Source organism: Aulostomus chinensis, chromosome 9, assembly GCF_037954235.1.
Source record: "Aulostomus chinensis isolate RoL2024-O1b breed Wild chromosome 9, RoL_Achi_v1.0, whole genome shotgun sequence".
NCBI lineage: Eukaryota > Metazoa > Chordata > Actinopteri > Syngnathiformes > Aulostomidae > Aulostomus > Aulostomus chinensis.
Window position 1 is genome coordinate 5362 of NC_141328.1, and position 19639 is coordinate 25000.

The window sequence follows — 19639 nt, forward strand, 5'->3', positions numbered from 1 at the left end:
GACACCGTGTAGAAGATAAAAACAGTTTCAGGGATCTTTTGACCCTGATCTTATAGAGAGGATCAACACAAGGACCGAGAACTATTGAACTGACATGCGTCGGCCCATGCATTGCCTTTGGTTCCCCATTCAACTGCCGAATAGTTGGAGGAGGTGGGGGGAGCCATTGAGAGAGATTTTTTACCCTAACCCTAGACAAAAAATTCTTTCCTACACTCTACTTCCATTCTTTTCTTGTCCTCTCAATCTCTCCTGTCCCCTCTCTTGTTGGAGAGTTGAGGTTAGGATCTTTCTACTCTTCATATTTTACATTGTGACCCACGACGTATGGCCAGGTGAATGTCTGACATTCGCCTGCCAGAGCAATGCCTTCAGCTTCAGTAATTTAATTGAGAAATAGAGGTAACGATAAAACTACAATGAAAACCAGCCAGTCATCTTCATGAGTGCTTTAATGAGACAATACACATACCATATTAAGAAGCATTAGTGCAAAACATCAAACAATACAGAGTCAGTGCACATCACTTTTCATGAGGGCTTAATTTAAAAGAAAATTCAACTACTATTTGTCTTTTTACATTCCCTTAACAAACCAGATTAACTCAAACATACCTCCCCAAAATGTCCTTTTGACGAATAATACTTAAGTAAGCGCTTTCACATGAATTGTATTCCCTTAATGCCAGTTACATATCTCTCATCGATACAGACACAAATACAACAGTAAACACTAACAAACTCACCAATAAATAGCATTTCAATAAGATTATTTAAGTTACTTTTGTCCCCTATGTACAGTGGTGTTTAATGGGTTAAGTCAAAATATTATTTATTACATTATGAATATTATATAATTTAGTGGCCTCAGTATTTCACATATTTCCTAAAGCATTTACAGCCAGTATGTATGCTATTAAATCAATAAAGCACGTTTACCTTGAAGTGAATAGGATTCTCTCTCTCATGTAAACACACACACACACACACACACACACATATATATACTGTATATACATATATATATACACATATATATCTATATCTGTAAATATATAGATATAGATATATATAGATATATGTGTAAAGTACTGTCAGTTGTTTATGCAGCAGGTCCATTAGTTGTCACGTTTTACCAAAGCAACAGAAGGATATGATACTACTACATGACACACCCCTACATACATAAAGACAGAGATTCCTAAAACTAAGATTTCCAATCAGTCAGAATTTATACTATTGCTACTTGAGGCTCCACCCCTTTATGTACCTGCAAGGAAACATCTAGTTTCAGGTCTAACAGAAGAAAATTAAATAGAAATGTCAACTGCTCATACAAAATCTACACTGCACTTCCTCGAAATAGAGATGCTCACAAACCATTTCTCAAGTCTCACCATGGCCAACCCATGAACTATTTATATTCAAAAGTTGCTATGAACTATGCAGGCATGCTGCCGCTACTAGGCATTGTTATCCTGCTATCGGTGGCCACACCCCCGAGATAAACATGGGTGGGAATTCCATTTAACTTGTCGAGTATTTGTTTTGTTTGAATGCACTAGGATGAGTCATGTATTCAAGTGTGTGACTCCAGTCAAAGTGTCTGCCTAGAAGTACACACCAAGTTTCACAACGGTTGGATGAAGGGGTTAATTAAGGAAAAATGATACATTTAAATACACTACTTTAACTGTTCTGTTTTTTATGACAATGGGTTGATTTTTCAAGTGTCAGCATAAACAACAAGATGCTCTAAACACTTTAACATCAACCCACATTGTGTAGCTGTCACAAAAACCGCCATATCATGTATTTACTTTAATCTTTTAAAACTTCCTTAGCTGAAACCACAATACAAACTTCTTCACATCTAAAATCCAGCACCCTCCTCTTCATACTCTTCGCTAACTGATCAAAGGTTAATTAACTAAATATCTGTTTAACACTATTATTATACTGCAATCATATGCTGCTGGATTATCTGAAGTTTCAAGCAACAGCAGAAACAAGATTTATATGCAAATTTTGTCCAAAATGAACCACAAACCATAGAATTCAAAACCAGGAGATAACAGGTAGCAGCTGGCTACATGATTTAAAAAAAAAACCAAAACCTTAAAACTTATTTCTTGGGTTAGGGTTAGCCTTTTCTTTGCTTTTTCTCTATGCTGCACTTTTGCGAAATGCACTCTTTAATTTATTCTATGATAAGTATTTTACTCTTTTTAATGTTTTTATTTTAATTGTTTTCAGTCTTAAAATATGCATTCTGGTTTTCTTTTCAATATTTTTTTCAAACATGGTTTTATTGTTATCGTTTTGTAAAGCGGATTGTGCTGCAAAATTTAGCATTAAAGGTGCTACTCAAATACATTGTATTATTACTATTATCAAGGGAATTGTTCTCCCTGTAGTAGCTGATGTGAAGTCTGTAATTTTTGTTTATTGACTTTTTTGAAATATCTAATGGACTGTAGGAAAGTCATTACAAGTTCAAGTCAAAGGCTCCAAGTTTTTTGATGTTTAGACCTGCAAGAGGCAGAAAACCAAAGGTCTTGATGGACTTAATAATTCTATTGAGTTTTTCAGAAAAGACTCAGGTTACTTCCAGAGATATTGCATATTTTTGCAGCTTTTTTTTATGTCTCAATGGTTAGAAAAGTAAGAAAACAAATGTTCACTTCAGTGACTTGAACACATGAGGCACAAATGATAGAGATCACCATCAGATGAACAGATGACTGCGGCGATGTGTTGCCACTGGAAGTATTGAGGAGGACAGACAGATTCTGGATTACTCTGTCTGGGGCACAGAGATTGCAGGGCCTTTGGGGTCATCGAATCGGTCCATAGTGCGGAGCTGCATGATCATGTGGAGGCCATAGGTGAGCACCAACACCATGAGAAGACTGGTCATCAGGCCCATCCAGATGCCAGGTGAGAAGAACCCGGCACAGTCACTGGCATATGAGAACTCACGGCCAGGCACATTGAAGCCTTGAATCTTTCAGGGAAGCAAATGTTTCACATGATAGACAACAATGAACTTTCAGCTAAAAAAAAAAACATTGTGTGATATTCAAGGGAACATGGGGAAAGGATTTTTAGGGAGATTTTGAAAGCACTGATACCACTCTCACAAACATACTTGTATGCACTGATCAGTTATCAGCTTCAATACACACAGCAACATCTCCAAAATCATAAAGATCTTCTTACCTGGAAGTCTTCAAAGGACACCCTCCACTGATTAGCTGGATCTTTGGACGAGTGTGGAAGAAGCAGCGGCCAGCGGAAGCTGGTAACAGACTCACAGCGGTACGAGTACTCGGCAGGAGCATAAATATTCCTGCTACCGTTAAATGTGGCATTTTTCCCATCGTACTCTAACTTCACAGTGTCCAGTGTGAACCAGCGTCGTGCAGACACCTTGTAGTGATTCTGGCTCATTGCAAAGCTGGATCGAGACAAACAGTCACACACATGCACACACACAGACACACAATGATTTGGGGGCACGTGGACTCTATTAATGGATTAATATTTACTAGCATTAATACACAGAATTCCAAGTCAAAACAGAAGATGATGATTAAAAGGCTGGAAATGGAAGATATACAGAAGAACAAGAGAGTTGCTGGATTTACTTACATCAGTTTGAAGTTTCGGTAGCCTAGAACGTTCTGATAGTTAAGAACCAATCTGCAAAGACATAAAAATGAAATGATAGATGATGAGATTTTGACACAATATGACATTTTAACATGACGTCAAATTTAGGTTTCAGACACATATTCCATGGAGGAAACAGAGTCAGGGGAGGACTTGCGGAGGGGTCGTCTAATAGGCTGTGCAGAAGTCACAGAGGCAGTGAAACTACTCTGATCTGGATCACCTCTTTACCCTCGCTAGGGTGCTGGAAGGGGCATGGGAGTTTGCCCAACCAGTCCACATGTGCTTTGTGGAGAAGGCTTATGACCATGCTACCAGGAGCACCCTGTAGGGGGTACTCTGGGAGTATGGGGTAGATGGCCCCTTACAAAAGGGCCAGTTAGTCTCTCTACTGAAGAAGGGAGAGTCTGGTTCATGTTGCTGGCAGCAAGTTGGACTTGTTCCCAGTGTTGGACTCTGCCAAGGCTGCCATTCATCACCAGCTCTGTTCATAACTTTTACAGACAGAATTTCTAGGCACAGTCAGGTGGTGGAGGGTGTCCAGTTTGGTGGCCAGAGGATGTCGTCTTTGCGGACAATGTGTAGCTCCATCAAACAATAACCTCCAGCCCCTGCTGGGGCACTTTGTAGGTGGGTGTGAAGCAGCTGAAATGGGAATCACCATCTCCAAGTCTGAGGCCATGGTCCTCAGCCGGAAAAGGGTGATCTGCCCACTCCAGGTCAGGAGGGAGGTCCTGCCTCAGGTGGAGGAATTTAAGTGTCTTGGGATCTTGTTCATGTGTGAGGAGAAGATGGAGCGGGAAATTGACAGGTGGATTGGGGCGGCCACAAAACTGGTCCACTGTGGTGAAGAGCGAGCTTAGCCAAAAGGCGAAGCTCTCAATTGACCAGTCGATCTACATGCCAACCCTCACCTATGGTCATGAGCTTTGTGTAATGACCGACAGAACAAGATCCTGAACACGAGCAGCTGAATCAAGTTTCCTCAGCAAGGTGGCTGGGCTCTCCCTTAAGAGATACGGTAAGAAACTCAGTCATTTGGGAGGGACTCGGAGAAGGGCCGCTGCTCCTCCATGTCAAAAGGAGTCAGTTGAGGTGGTTTGGGCATCTAGCAAGGATGCCTCCTGGACACCTCCCTCTGGAGGTTTTCCGGGCATATCCAACCGGGAAGAGGCCCCGTGGCTGACCAAGGACACGCTGGACTACATCTCTCAGCTGGCTGGGATTCTCCCAGAAGAGCTGGTGAAAGTGCCTGAGGCAGTCTGGGTTTCCTTGCTGAGGCTGCTGCCCCCGCAACCAAAACCCAGATAAGAAGACGACGAAGACGAAATTTAAGTTTCGTCTGTAAGTGCCTTAACAAGTGGATGTCTCGTCTTGTAAGACTACTTTGTTCCTCTCGAGGTGACAGCAAGTCAATTGCACACAGAACCAGAACTGTGCCAATATACACATCAAAAATTAGTTTAAGGTTCTGTTCAAGCAGATTAAAATTAACTACTTCACTTTGTTGAATTCTGAACTAAACTGACTAAGCTGCTTCTGAGGCCTATCCAACACCACTATTGCTCAACCAGCACTTTATCATTTCAAAATGAAAACTGAAATTAAACAATTAGAATCAGCAATATTTTATTAATACCTTGAGGGAAATTGTTAGATTTCAGTGCTCCATTTCACAGTACAGACAAATAAGGGTTTATAGAAATAAGGGACAAATAAGGTAACCAACCAAAGATGTAGATAAAAGATAGAAATGAAACAACCTCAAAAACAGTGACACAAACATACATAACATACACATAAAAAAAACAAACATACATAATGACGAAAAAATATAAAATGAAGAAAATAAGGAGGTATCTTTTGTAAATATTTACATTTGTACTCTCGTGAATGTGATATTTGTTTTACTGCACAATTTTAACAGAGAAAAACAACTTCCTAAGATGGCCTGAATCTTAGAGGTACGAGTTTAACAGTTTGATAGCCACTGGCAGGAATGATTTCCTATGAGTCTCTGGCTGTAAGTACTTTTACTGCTGGCCAGCATGTGATAGAGAGGGTGTGAAATCTTGTCCAAAATGGTCCTAATCTTGGACATAATTCTCTCCGATACTGCTGTCAGAGAGTCCAGCTCCCCTCCCACAACATGGCTGGCTTTGCAGAGAAGTTTATTAAGTCTGTCAGCGTCCCTCACCTTCAGTCTGCTGTCCCAGCACACAACAGCATAAAGGATGGCGCTGGCCACCACAGACTCATAAATATAAACAACATTGTCTGTCAGATGTTGAAGGTCCTCAGCTGCCTCAGAAAATAGAGGCGATTTTGGCCCTTCTTTTAGAGGGCGTTTGTTGTTGACAAAGTTGTCCACCACAGCCCTGTACTCAGTCTCTTCATCCTTATTGATACATCCAGCTATTGCAGAGTCGTCAGAAAATTTCTGAAGGTGACACGTCTCAGAAAAGCTGAAGTCCGTGGTGTACAAGGTGAAGAGGAAGAGAGAGACAACAGTCCCCTGGGAAGCCCTCTTGTTGCAGATTAGCCTGTCTGACCTACAGTGCTTCAGGCACACGTACTGTGGTCTGCCTGTCAGGTAATCCACAATCCAGGACACAACGGGGATATCCATCTGCATCGCTATCAGTGTCTCACCCAGTAGAGCCGGCCTGATGGTGTCAAAAGCACTGGAGAAATCAAAAAACATGATCCTCAGAGTGCTCGCAGGCTTGTCCAGGTGAGCATGATAAGACACAATTGCGCAGATAGATGATGGTGTCCTCAACCCTGACTCTGGGCTGGTATGCGAACTGGAGGTGGTCCAATCGCTGTCTGACCATGGGCCTGAGCTGATCTAGAATGAGTCTCTCCAGGGTCTTCATGATTTGCGACATCAGTGCCACAGGTCTGTAGTCCTTGGAGACATTGGGATGCGGCATCTTTGGCACAGGAACAAGGCATGACATCTTCCACAGCATGGGGACCCTCTGAAGACTCAGGATCACGATGAAGACATAGCTGGGGGGGCACAGACCTAGAGGACACTGGGGACCACCCCATCCGGACCAGCATACTTGCCTGAGTAGAGTTTCTTCAGCTGTCTTCTTACATGATCAGGCGTGATGTTCAGTGTTGAGGTGACAGGTGGGGGAGGGGTGGAGGTGTCATGTTGGAGAGAGCAGTCAGCATGGGGGCCCAGGGAGGAGGTGTGGGGGGGGGGGTTGTCACAGGCAGATGAGGGGCTGCCAAAGGGGGGAGGAAGGGAGAGTGGAGTGGGTGCTCGTTGCAGGCCAGCCGTAGAAGAGTCTGTGGGGGTTGAGCCGTGGTCACAGTATCAAATCTGTTGAAAAACAGATTCAGTTCGTGTGCCCTGTCCACACTGCCTTCAACTCCTCGGTTGGTTGGTCTGAAACCATTGACAGTCCTCATGCCACTCCAGACCTCTCTCATGTTGTTCTGCAAGAGTTTCTACTCCAGCTTCTTCCTATACCTCTCTTTGGCCTCCTTGATTTCTGTTTTCAGCTCCCTCTGTATCATTCGCACCTTCTCTCCGTTGTCCACTCTGAAAGCCCTCTTCTTTTAATTCAGTGTGTCCTTGATGTCCTTTGTTTCCCACGGCTTGTTGTTTGATGTTGTTTGTCTGGTGGGATGAGAGTGTCAACACAGAAGTTGATCTGGTGTGTGATACACTCTGTGAGCCCATTAATGTCCTCTCCATGCGGCTCACAGAGTGCTTGCCAGTCCATCACCTCAAAGCAGCTCTGCAGTGCCTCGTTACATTCATCGGACCATCTCCTTATGGTCTTCGTGGTCACAGGCTGCATGTTCACCAATGGCACATAACGGGCCAAGGTGAACCAAGTTGTGATCTGACCTTCCAAGTGGGGGGAGGGGAGAGGAGGTGGATGCATCCTTCATGCTTGCAAACAGTAGGTCGATGGTCCTCTCCTCTCTGGTGGGGCAGCTCACAAACTGTGTAGATGTGGGGAGTGCTGTGTCCATGGTGATATGGTTTAAGTTGCCTGAGATGACAATGAATGCATTCCGGTATAGAGTCTGAATCCGGACTATTGAAAAGTGAATGATGTCAGTTGCTGACCTCATGTTGGCAGAGGGGGGAACATAAACTGCCACAATTACGATGAATTCGCCGGGCAGATAATACGGATGGAGTCCAACAGCACACACATCAATGTCCAGGCCACAATTATGCTCCTTGACAGTGACGTGAGCGGGATTGCACCATTGGTTGTTAACTAGAACAGCAAGCCCCCCACCTTTGTGCATACCGCTCTTGGTGCAATCTCTGTTGGTCCGTACCGTTTAGAAGCCCTCGACTGAGACGTTGTCATTGGAAATATCCTGGTGCAGCCATGTCTCAATAAAGCACATTAAATTACATTCCAGACGCTCCCTCTGACTCCAGGCTAGCGCTGTCAGCTCGTCCATCTTATTCGCCAGGGACCTCACGTTCCCCATGATAAGAGAGGGGAGACACGGCTTAAACTTCCTCTTCTCTGTAAGTCTCTTCTGTCACATCCCTTCCTTCTTCCTCTATTGCTTTTTTTTTTTAACTTTGTCAGTCAGTATTTGACACAGCAGAAAAACATAAAGGAATACAGAAAACACAAAGGGGGAGAACACTACTTTGCCATATAGAGGTGCCATTTTGTCCATTTTGCTTCATATAGCTCTGTTTTGATCCAAAGAGAGTAGGTCATTTGTTCCATTGATCAAATTTCTTCTACAGTGTCCAGCCAGTGGCTTGGCCTAGGAGGCTCAGTCCTCAGCCAACTTCTTGTAATGGCTTTCTTAGCCCCAATTGTCAAGATCTTAAACAGGTATGTATCTTCTTTACCTATTACATCGTCTGGCGTCAGTCCTACATATATATACCGGGGATCATTAGGGATATTATATCCAAAAATTTCAACCATAGCTCTGAGAATCCCCTCCCAAAATGACCAAATTTTCATACATGTCCAGAATATATGAGAGTGGTTGGCATTCAACTGCCCACAGTTTCTCCAGCAGTATTGACTTTGGCCTAATTGTTTATTTTTAATTTTTGGTGTAATAAAAAACATGTTACATTTCTCCAACAAAATTCCCTCAGTTTTTTTGGAGATTTTTGATGTATGTTGGGTCTAAAGTACAGACTGCCAATCAACCTCAGATAGCAAAATATTGAATTATTTTTCCCATTTCTCTTTTATGTACATTGTATTTCTTCCCTGTTGCTTCGATAAACCTTTGTACAATTTGGAGACAATTCTTGAAGGAGTTTGCTTGAATGCACCTGTCAACACCTCAATCACATCATTCCCTTCCAATGAGATTTCATTCTTAATTTCTGTCTCATAAGAGTATCGTAGTTGAAAATATCTGTACAAATCTCCATTTTCCAGGCCAAACTTATTTTTGACTGGTCTAAATGATTCAAAACTCTGCTTATCTACCGCTGGAGCCGTTATTGCTTTGTCCCTCCACTTTTCAAACGTCTTGTCGAACAGTCCAGGTCTGAACTTGGAGTGAGAAGGCCATATCAACAGCTTACAGTCTCCTGTTAACTTGTATTTTCTAACTACAACACGCCACATCTCAAAGGTTTCTCTCATGATCGAGTTTTCACCGTCGAGATCCATATGTTCTTTTCCACTTAGCCTTGATTGAAGAGGGGTCTGACCCAGGGTCATCTCAATGTCCTACCATCTGGCTTGGTAGCTCGGGGAGCACCAATATACTATGTATCTAAGCTGTGCAGCATAGTAGTATTCTCTTAAGTTTGGCAAAGCCAATCCTCCATTTTCTCTGTCCAGCTGAAGGGTCTTGAAACTATCTCAGGCCTGGCTCCCGCCCAGATGACCTTAGATGTTAGCTTGTCCCATGCTGCAAATTGTGAGTCTGGTATTCTAATGGGGAGCGATAAGAAAAGATATAACATCCTATGTAAGAGGTTCATCTTGACTACCTCGATTCTTGAGCTGAAATCCATCACTAATGTTGACCACTTTGCCACATCTTTTTGAATTTTATCGTTTATTAGTTTGTAGTTTGTCTCATATATTTTGTCGAATTCTTTAGTAACCATCACTCCTAAATATTTTATCGACTTAGCATTCCAATTTAAATTATATCTCTTCCTGATTTCTTTAATTGGCTTATGGTTAAAAGTTAAAAACTGAGTTTTAGATATGTTTGATTTATAGCCAGACATCCACCCATATTCTTCCATTATCTTTAATAATTTAGGAAACGTTGTATTCGGGTCTTGAAGGAAGGTGATAATTTCGTCAGCAAAGAGATAACCTGATTGTGATTCCTGTCAGCCCGTCTTCTTGTCTAATTATTTGAGCAAGAGGTTCTATGAAAATAGCGAAGATGGCAGGGCGAGCGCAACAACCTTGTCGTGTCCCTCTGTATAGTTTAGAAGTGTCCGACAGGTGTCCCATTAATTTTAACTCTGGCTGTCGGGTTAGTGTACAATGCTTTAATACAGTTAATGAACTTAACATTGAAGCCCATCCTCTCCAGTACTTTGTACAAAAAATCCCAGCTGACCCTGTCAAACGCTTTTTCAGCGTCCAGGCTGATCAGGGCAGCGCTTGTATGGTGTTTATTAGCATGCTCGATAATGTGGAGGGTACGCCGGATGTTATCCTGAGTTTGCCGTCCTTTTACAAAGCCTGTCTAGTCTTCATGTCATAGGTCAGGCAGAAAGTTTTCCAATCTTTTAGTGATAATGGATGTGAACAATTTATCATCTACATTTAGGATAGATATTGGGCGATACCATTCATAGTATTCTTTGTTTTCCCCTTCTTTAGGAATAACAGATATTACAGCATCTCTCCAAGATGGAGGGGCTATCACTTTCTCAAGTGTCCAATTAAAAGGACTCTAATAGAGTCGGAGCAAGAACTTCTTTGAATTTTTTGTACTACTCATTTGGATAACCATCGCTCCCAGGACCTTTATTAGTCGCCAGTCTACCTATGGCTTTATCCAATTCGTCTTTAGGTCAAATGTTTATTTTGCTCTAAACCTCAGGATGGAAGGTCGAGTGAATTCAGTAATTGTTTTATTTTCTCTTCATCAACCTTCTCAGGCTGAGTATAATGTCTCATAGTAATCTTTAAAAATTCTATGAATTTCATCTGGGTCATATTTTAATGAATTCGATAGAGGGTCCCTAATTTTATTAATGAACTTTGTTATTTGTTGTGTTTGAAGACGCCTCGCTAATATTCGTGTTGCTCTAGGGCCTGAGTCACAAAAGGTTTGCTTTGTGAATCTTAGTTTTTTTTCGATTTCATCATTCATTATGTTTTCTATTGGTTTCCTTCTATTTTTAATCTGATTTCCTATTGTAACTTGATCGTCATTTTTAGGTCGTCGTTTTTCTAGTTTTTCCAAATCCATCTCTAATTGGTCATATTTAAATCTCCCAATTTTCCTGAAGTGAGCTGTTCTAGATATTAGCTTCCCTCTCATGACTTCTTTGACCGTGTCCCAGACAATTGTTGGGTCTACCTGGCCATTCCTATTGTCATTTATGCATTCACAAATTTCTTTTTTAATTTCTTCCACCGTGGATCTATTGTTTAAAATTCCAATATTCAGCCTCCATAGTGTACTCCTTGGTTTACTATTTAAATGAATAGCTAGATAAACAATGTTGTGATCAGAAATATCCGCTGATCCGATTGTACACTCCTGTACTCTACATCTATTTATGGTGTTCATCAGGAATAAATCCAGTCTGGAATGTACATTATGAGTGGCTGAGTAGTGAGTGAATTCCCTATCTCATGTATGGACACTTCTCCAAACGTCAAACGGGCCGGCTTCTCTCATCAGATTATTTAAAGCTTTTGATTTTGGGGATCCGTGTCTGCTCGTGATTGTTGAGTCAAGCTGATGATTCAGAATTGTGTTCCAATCTCCCGAGCAGACAAGGATCCCTTCGCTCTCCGATACAATCAGATCGAATATTCTTTTGAGGAAAGATCTGTCGCTCTCTGGAGGAGCATAGACATTCACAAATGTGACCAGAACGTTATCCACCCTGCCCTTAATTATTATGTATCTACCCTCATTATCTTTTTTTTCTTCAATCAGATCAAAGTTTAATGAATTTGATATCATTATCACAACCCCTCGTTTTCTACTATTTTTACAAGAATTATAATAAGTAGTGGAGTACACTAACTTTTTTAGTTTCTCGTGTTCTTGTTTTGACATGTGTGTCTGTTGTAAAATTATTATTTGGGATTTATCCTTCTTCATTTTGGCTAGTACCCTGCTCCTCTTGACCGGGTTTACTTAAGCCGCTAACATTCAGTGAAGCTATTTTCAGATTATGTGACATTATCACGCAAATGTAGAAAAGTATAGATTGCTTTGCAGTAGTGAAGTCCCCCAAACAACAACAGTGAACAAAAACAAAGAACAAGGACAACAGAACATGGTAAAGAACAGACCTCCAAACTGGGAGGACAAAGCTCCTCACTGAGACCCTGTTGGTGAGTTGAGGGTAGATCCTATGACTGAGATAGGGCCCTACACATGGGGTGGCCAGACCATTTAACAAAACTAATCCTATCATTCTAAAGTCCAACAAAAACTAATGGGATGAGTTCATCACTCCCAGACATTTATCGACTGTAAGCCTATAGCCAGATATTTAACCAATTCAAATATTGTGCTCCAGTTTCGCCAGCAGTCTTACCAGCCTGTGATGAATTCTAGATCTTCATATTACCTCCCTGGTGCCGGGGATCATCACGAAGCAGTTTGCTCACTCTGGAAACATTTAAGTTTGAGCCGCGCTCCACAAGTGACATTGTCTTCTGCCCCGCGTCGTCCCGTTGCCTTCTGCCAGGACCCCAGCAGCTCTCCCAGCCGTGCTCCCCAGTCAGTCTCCTCCGTGGCAGGTGTCGCATCCTCCACCGTGATCCCACGTCTCCTAAGCTCCGCTCTCGCTTCCTCTGCGCTGCCGTAGAGTCGGGCTCCCATTTCCCAGTGGATGCGCATGTTAACATATGGAGTTTGGAAACGGACTCCTTTCGCTTTCAGGGCCTTTTTGATCCCGTTGTCATTTTTGCGTTCCTTGACGACCTCCACAGTGTAGTCGTGATCAAAATAGAGGGTTTTGTTATTCAGCAGGATCGGCTCCTTCCTAGTTTTCTGCCACACCTCTTTTAAAACCCATTCTTTCATTACGAACTCCTGGAAGCTGATAATGATGGCTCTCGGGGGTTTATCTGGGGCGGCTCTATGTGCACCGACTCTGTGTGCGCATTGTATCTTCAGCTCCATGTCGTCCGGGACCAGTAGCTTGCTCCGGATGAGTGCCTCTGCAAACTCTGCCACCGAGTCTTCTCCCTCCTCTCCTTCTGCTGCTCCAAAGATGTGGATGTTGTTGCATCTGGAGTGAGACTCTAGGTTGTTTAATTTATATTGCAGGGCTTTTTGCTGTTTCAAAACAGAGGTCAGAGCCTCTGCCGTTTCAGCCGCCCATCTCTCGACTGTCTCTACTCTGGACTCCGCTTCGTCCACCCTGCCCAATAGGTTGCATACTTCTTCCCCGAGTATGTCCAGCTTACTGTTGATTTCTTGCCCAAGATGAGTGATTTCTTGTCGCTGTGTTGTCGCTTTTTAGATCTGTTTTAAGATCGTTAATCACTTTGATTATGTCCGGCACCATGGTGGCCACGTCCGCCCTGCCGCTGCTGTCTCTTGCAGTCGTCATGTTTTTCCGTTTTACAGGCTCCTTTTCGTCTGCTTTTTGGCTTGTAAGTGTTCTTCCCCAATCCATCTACCATTTTAGTCAACCAATAATGAATTTTAATTTAGTTGGGGTAAAATTTGCAGCTTGTCTGGGAGAGCGGTCTCACTTGTGTCTGACTACTCCATGAGCAAACCGTAAGTCTCCTCCACTGTTTTTTACCCCCTTGGTATCCCCGGTGTGTTTTCCTCCAGATTACTGCAGGGATATCCATTGTTTTGACCTCAAGGCCGGCCGGCCTCAGGTCAATCAGCTGATCCCTGGAGTAAACAATGTGCTTGGTGTGGAATAGTTGCACTGTGGTTTCGTAAAACAGCAGTCCCACAGGGAAAAAATTCTCCAAACTAACATGTTTGGTGGGAAAATAAACAGGCAAAATACAGACATGAAGAAAAACAGAAAAGAAGTACAACATTAAACTAAATAAATAGGAAGTTTAGAAAGTGAAGTAGGACCAACTGCAATAGGCTGCATGCAAGTTGACGCATGCGCGCAAGTAAATGAGCCACATTCAGCCATTCTTGTTAAATTGGATTATCCTGCTCTTAAATTTGTGCAGAGAAAGACACGGGATGCATAATCCAGCACACAAAAAAGGATTGAATGAAAAATGGTGCCATCTTGACATGACATAAAACAAAACAATATATAAGTAAACCAAATGACAAAGATGATGAAAAGTATGCCTTCATCATCAGATCACCACCACTACACAGCAGCCTTTTTCAACACTCTCCTTCAATGTGACAAAACCCAGATCCAATTATTCAGTTTTGACAAATGTTCAAATATGGTCTAGAAACAAGGCTAAACAAAAAGTAGAATCACAATATGATATAAAATGAGCAGAAACAGTATAATATAAGCTGCCTCCAGTCAGCTGTTGCTATGGTGTCCCTGGCAAAGGTGGAAGTCTTTGAAGAAATAATCACCATTTGACCAATCAGAACAGAGTATTCAAGACAGTTATGTTCAAAATGAATGTAAATGTTTGGCGTACTTAATCCTTGCCAAAGCCTATATTTGGAAACTAGACTGTAATTCAAGATTGAGAGAAATAGCTTTCACAGAATGTGTTAGCCTCAAGGGACAGGACTCATTTTCTGGCAAAGAATCCATTCTTGCCCCCCCCCAAAAAAGGGAAAAAAATTGTTCTTTAGCAGGACACCTGCAGGCCAAAATAGAGTAGTAAGTAGTCAGACGTGGAGAGAAAACATTGTTTACATTGAGAAAAGCCTCCAGTGCCATTCTTTGTTCTTAAAAATGAAACATTTTCTAGTTCTGATAAACTGCTTATTGAAGCCACTCTCAGCTCTGTCGCAGCTGCCACCGTTTGAGCTCCTGGGTGTTTCTTATCTTGGTCTAAACTAAACCTTGCTCTCATTATCCTCAATGAATCCCGATTCGTCCACAAACATCCAGACATATGAAAATATTCTCTAAGAGTCATTTCCCAGACACAAATGCAGAGTACATCCTCTCGGATATAGGCAACATTCCATCTGGCCAGCCAGGTGAATGACACACACACACAACGGAATGTTTATTGCTACTGTATGACAAGAACAACCGTAATTTGCTTGTGACGCACTTTTGAGCAACTTCTGCAAAACTGTCAGAACTCTGGCATTGGTGAGAGCTAAAACACATGAAACTTTTTTATTGACAAAACAGAAAAATTGCATTTTTGGTGTGTTCTGTTTTCATGCATTTTTTTTCATTCATGTATAAATGAGAAATATAAGTGACTCATTTTTCATTTTGAGTATTTCATATGAAAATCCCTCAAACTTTCAAACTCAAAAATGAAATCCCAAATGTATCTATGATATTTCAGGCTGTGTTGCACCAACCTCGCTTTGGTTTTGTCACAGCTTGAACCATACAGGTTTGGGCTGATGCCCTCACCAAAGGTGAACGGGGTCAGGTCATAATCCTCCCAGCGGCCCCTCAGCAGGATGCTCACCAACAGACTTTTTGCCCACAGCAGGATACAGGTTTTCTCCCCCTCCTGCACAAGAAATAGTAAGAGTTCAAACATCTTTATATTCATCAAAAAGTCATTGAGAACAAAGTCTGCAGTGTATCTCAACACATTTGAACTCTCAGTTATTTCCATCAGATCAAAACACATTGATCTTCCTCTGTTCAGCAAAGAAAAAGGTTTTGAACATCAGGTTTAAGATGTCAACATAGAATTTGAATTCAGCATGAAGACACAGAGTATGGTCTTAGTCTTACAGAGGTAAAGCAAGAGAAAAATATAAACTACGGTAAGTGAACTCAGTTAAAAACTAAGTGTAATTAAGAGTTTAATAATCCATCCATTTATAGACTTTCTTTTCCTGTTAAGGGTCGTGGGGGGCAGCTGCCTTCAGGTGAGAGGCGGGGTTCACCCTGGACAGGTCACCAGTCCATGGCAGGGCCAACACATAGAGACAGACAACCATTGGCTCTCCCAGCCACGCCTACGGTCAATTTAGAGTCTGGATTAACCTGGTCTCCTCTTGATGTCTTTGGACTGTGGAGGAAGCTGGAGTACCAGAGAGAACCCAGCAGGAACAGGGAGAACATGGAGACTCACCCAGAAAGACCCCGTGCTTGGGCCAGGACTCAAACTCAAAGCCTTATTGCTGTGAGGCAACACTGCTAACCACTGCACCACCGTGCCGCATATTCAATAATAATAAAAAACACAACATGGACAACAATTAATGAATCAAATGGAAAACACAACTGTTGTGTTGGGCAGGGGCTTTAAAAGCAATACTCCACCCAAAATATATTTTTGCTTTTCAAGTTTTGACAAATAGCGATCATGAGGTCAGAAAGGGATTTTTTTTCAAGAATACTTGCTAACATTAGTACAGAGGTAGTACTAGTAGCTAGCTGGCACTAGTTAATTCTGATCTCCGGCCAAAGTGTTAGTGGATCCCTGATCCCCCAGCCGGATAAAGGAGACATGGATTATACCAGACGACCTGAAGGGTTAGTTAACAGGCGTTTCTGGACAGTTAAGCTGTTGTTAGCCACTCCATTAGTTTCAAGCTAAATATACATGGCTGGCTCTTCCTGAATTTTGGAGTCACTGAGAAAGGAAAAACTAAGTAAGGAAAAACAACGCAGGTTTTTGTACCCGCATTTGCTCAGCACTAGGGCACATTCAAGCTTCCAGCAGACACGGGTCTGAGCTCCCGCTGTGAGGCTGCGTGCCTGTGTTTTTCTCTCTCGTAAGTCATTGCGCTGGCAATGTCATCATTACACGTAAAAGAGCGCCGTGTCTCAAAATGCCGGTGATGTTCCCATAAATCACTGTGCCCCTTATGGTACCAGAAATCTGCTGCTGGATCTCCTCTAACTTCACAATCTTGCCAGTGCGCTGCCATGATCGATAAAAAAGATGGGAAGATCGCTATACAAGTTGTTTGTAAACACAGTCGCGCCTGCTCAGTTCACGTTAGGGTTCCCGAGTGGCGGGTGTTCCCAAGCATGACGTAGATTTATTCACGTAAGATCATATATATGTAAATTGTTTGAAAAACGGAGTGAAATAGAGTCTTGTGGACATCAACAAGAATACTGATTTATGCCAGAGGCCAATACTTCATTGACAGTGAGCAGCTCTCGCAGCCCAGCTCAATTTTTTAGTTTTTTTTTTCTTTCCACGGCATCTAAAATGACAGCCTGACAGGCAGCGCAGTGAGAAAATCAGAATGTGACATGAAGGTCGCAGGAAACCTGAGACAACGCGGGTTGCTTTTTTCACACTGCAGGCAAACCAAGCCTAGCTGAGCCAAGTTGCTAAACACCCACGGTGCTTGGCAAGTCAGTTGACACAGGACCCGTGAAATGCTGAGTCGACCATTTGGGTAAACACCCATGTTCACCTGTGTTTTTGGTGCAGTGTGAAAGGGGCTTCAGTGAGCTGAATGCTCCTATTAGTGAGTCCTGGGAAACTATATACACTTTAGGGTTGAAGAATTCATTTAAGGTGGTCATGATACAGACTGTAGTCTCATTTAAAAAGAAGAGCATAACATTCATAATAAACTTGTACGGAAGCAAAAAGGCTGAAAATGGTTTATGCCAAAAAATTCTCTCAATTATATACAGACGGGTGAAAGTGTTTAATTTTTGTGCATGTTTTTCACACTTAAATGTTTAAGATCAAAGAAATTTAAATATTAGTCAAAGACAACACAAGCAAACACAAAATGCAGTTTTTAAATGAAGGTTTTCATTATTAAGAGAGAAAATATCCAAACCTGAATGGCCTTGTGTGAAAAAGTGATAGCTTCTGAAACCTAATGACTGGTTGGGCCACCCTTACAAGCAACAGCTGCAATCAAGCATTTGCGATAACTTGCAATGAGACTTTTACAGCGCTGTTGGGGAATTTTGACCAACTCATCTTTGCATAATTGTTGTAACTCAGCCACACTGGAGGGTTTTTGAGCATGAACCACCTTTTCAAAGTCATGCCACAGCATCTCAATAGGATCCAGATCAGGGGCCTCATTTATAAAACCTGGCGTAGGATCCATACTAAAAGTTTACGTATGCCGAAAAGCTGAAAAGTGCCTACGCAAAAAAAAACTTTTTATAAAACCGTACATACGTACACCTGCACTTACACTCCCTTTCTAAATCACAGTCCAGCTGAAAAGTTGCGCAGCAGGATTTGATTCATGTCCCTCCCTCTCCACACCCACATTCACCATGTATGATCATGCAAATTACCTCACGAATGTGTTTTGCATATAAACATTCATGATGGCTCCACGGCTTTTCACGCCCAATCATGGCATCAACCAGACAAAAGAGGAACTTTTCAGAGACCGAGATGGAGGTGCTTGTTGATGAGGTGGCGGCGAGACGGGGAAACTTTATTCAGCTGCAATTCGAGTGGAATTACCAACAAACGAAAAGCCACTGAATGGCACGCCGTGGCCACGGCGGTAAGCGTGGCTGGCATGGAGCACAGCGTCGCCAAAATAAAAGAAGTGGTCCGATCTGGAGGTGGAGGCCAAGAAAAAAGTGGCTTTGCACCGCTGGAGCAAGGCAGCTGCAGGTGGGGATCAGAAAACACATGAAACGGGCACATGTGACACTAGTGTTTTAACAAACGGCTCCGTTATCCACCACTGCTGATGTGGTGAAAGTTTGTAAATCAACATTGTAAAAACACAAACAAAAAATGATTTAGTGACATTTATCTTTAAACAAAATCTGATAAATGCATGTGGAATTTGTTCTCTTGCACATCTAGTCTACATTTGTAAACTAGGCTATAAAAAATCTGAATCTGCTAAATCGAAATTTTCAGAGTGAAAACTATTGGTTACATTTCAAATCAAATGTTGTGAATATAAATCCTACATCTAGCTACATCGAAATGTTAAATCTGAGGCACCCAACAGCTGCCATGTGATTTAATGATGAAAAGTGTAGCACTTCTTAATGGTGCTGGCAAGGTTCGTTTTCTGTGACGTTGCCGGCACCCCTTGGTGACTTGACTGAGCAGAAAAAGTAGTATTTTTACACATTTTATATGCGCCCTTTGCATTATCCAGTTGTTCTCACATCACAATTGTCTCCAAAATCTGCGTAAGCAAGGTCTGTAGTTTGCTTAAAGTTGCGCACATTCCTGCGCTAGTCTTTTTTTTTTTTATAAATCCCAACTCTTGCGTAAGAAGTTGCATACGCACTTCCAAGCCCAGTTTTGTGCGTAAGCAAGCTTTATAAATGAGGCCCCAGGACTTTAACTAGGCCACTCCCAAGTCTCCTTTTTGTTTTTCTTCAGCCATTCAGAGGTGGACCCTAGTTCTGCAGCAGGACAATGATGTGGATAATGGCTCTCACTGGTTTGCTGGAGTCCCAAAGCATGAGAATTGGCTTTATAACCTTTTCCAGACTGATAGATCTCAATTAATTTCTTTCTCATCAGTTCTTGAATTTATTTGGACCTCGGCATGATTTCTAGCATTTGAGTATCTTTTGGTCTGCTTCACTTTGTCAGGCAGTTCCTATTTAAATGATGTCTTGATTAAGAACAGGTGTGGCAACAATCAAGCCTGGGTGTAGCTAGAGAAATTGAACTCAGGTGTGATAAACCACAATTAAGTTACGTTTTAACAGGGGGAGCAATCACTTTTTCAAACAGGGCCATGTAGGTTT

The 19639-nt window shown here is 42.1% G+C and overlaps 1 protein-coding gene across 1 annotated transcript in view; it reads right to left on the reverse strand.

The window, feature by feature from the left end:
* Positions 1-434: 434 nt before the first annotated feature.
* Positions 435-19639, reverse strand: part of atp6ap1a (ATPase H+ transporting accessory protein 1a) — a 39682-nt gene continuing 20477 nt past the window's right edge. Inside the window, exons 8-11 of the mRNA XM_086212841.1 lie at positions 15316-15473; positions 3655-3705; positions 3223-3460; positions 435-3007 (exon numbers count right to left, since the gene is read on the reverse strand). Of these exons, the coding sequence (XP_086068967.1) occupies positions 2798-3007; positions 3223-3460; positions 3655-3705; positions 15316-15473 (657 nt within the window). The 3' untranslated portion in view covers positions 435-2797. The remainder of the gene's footprint in view (positions 3008-3222; positions 3461-3654; positions 3706-15315; positions 15474-19639) is intronic.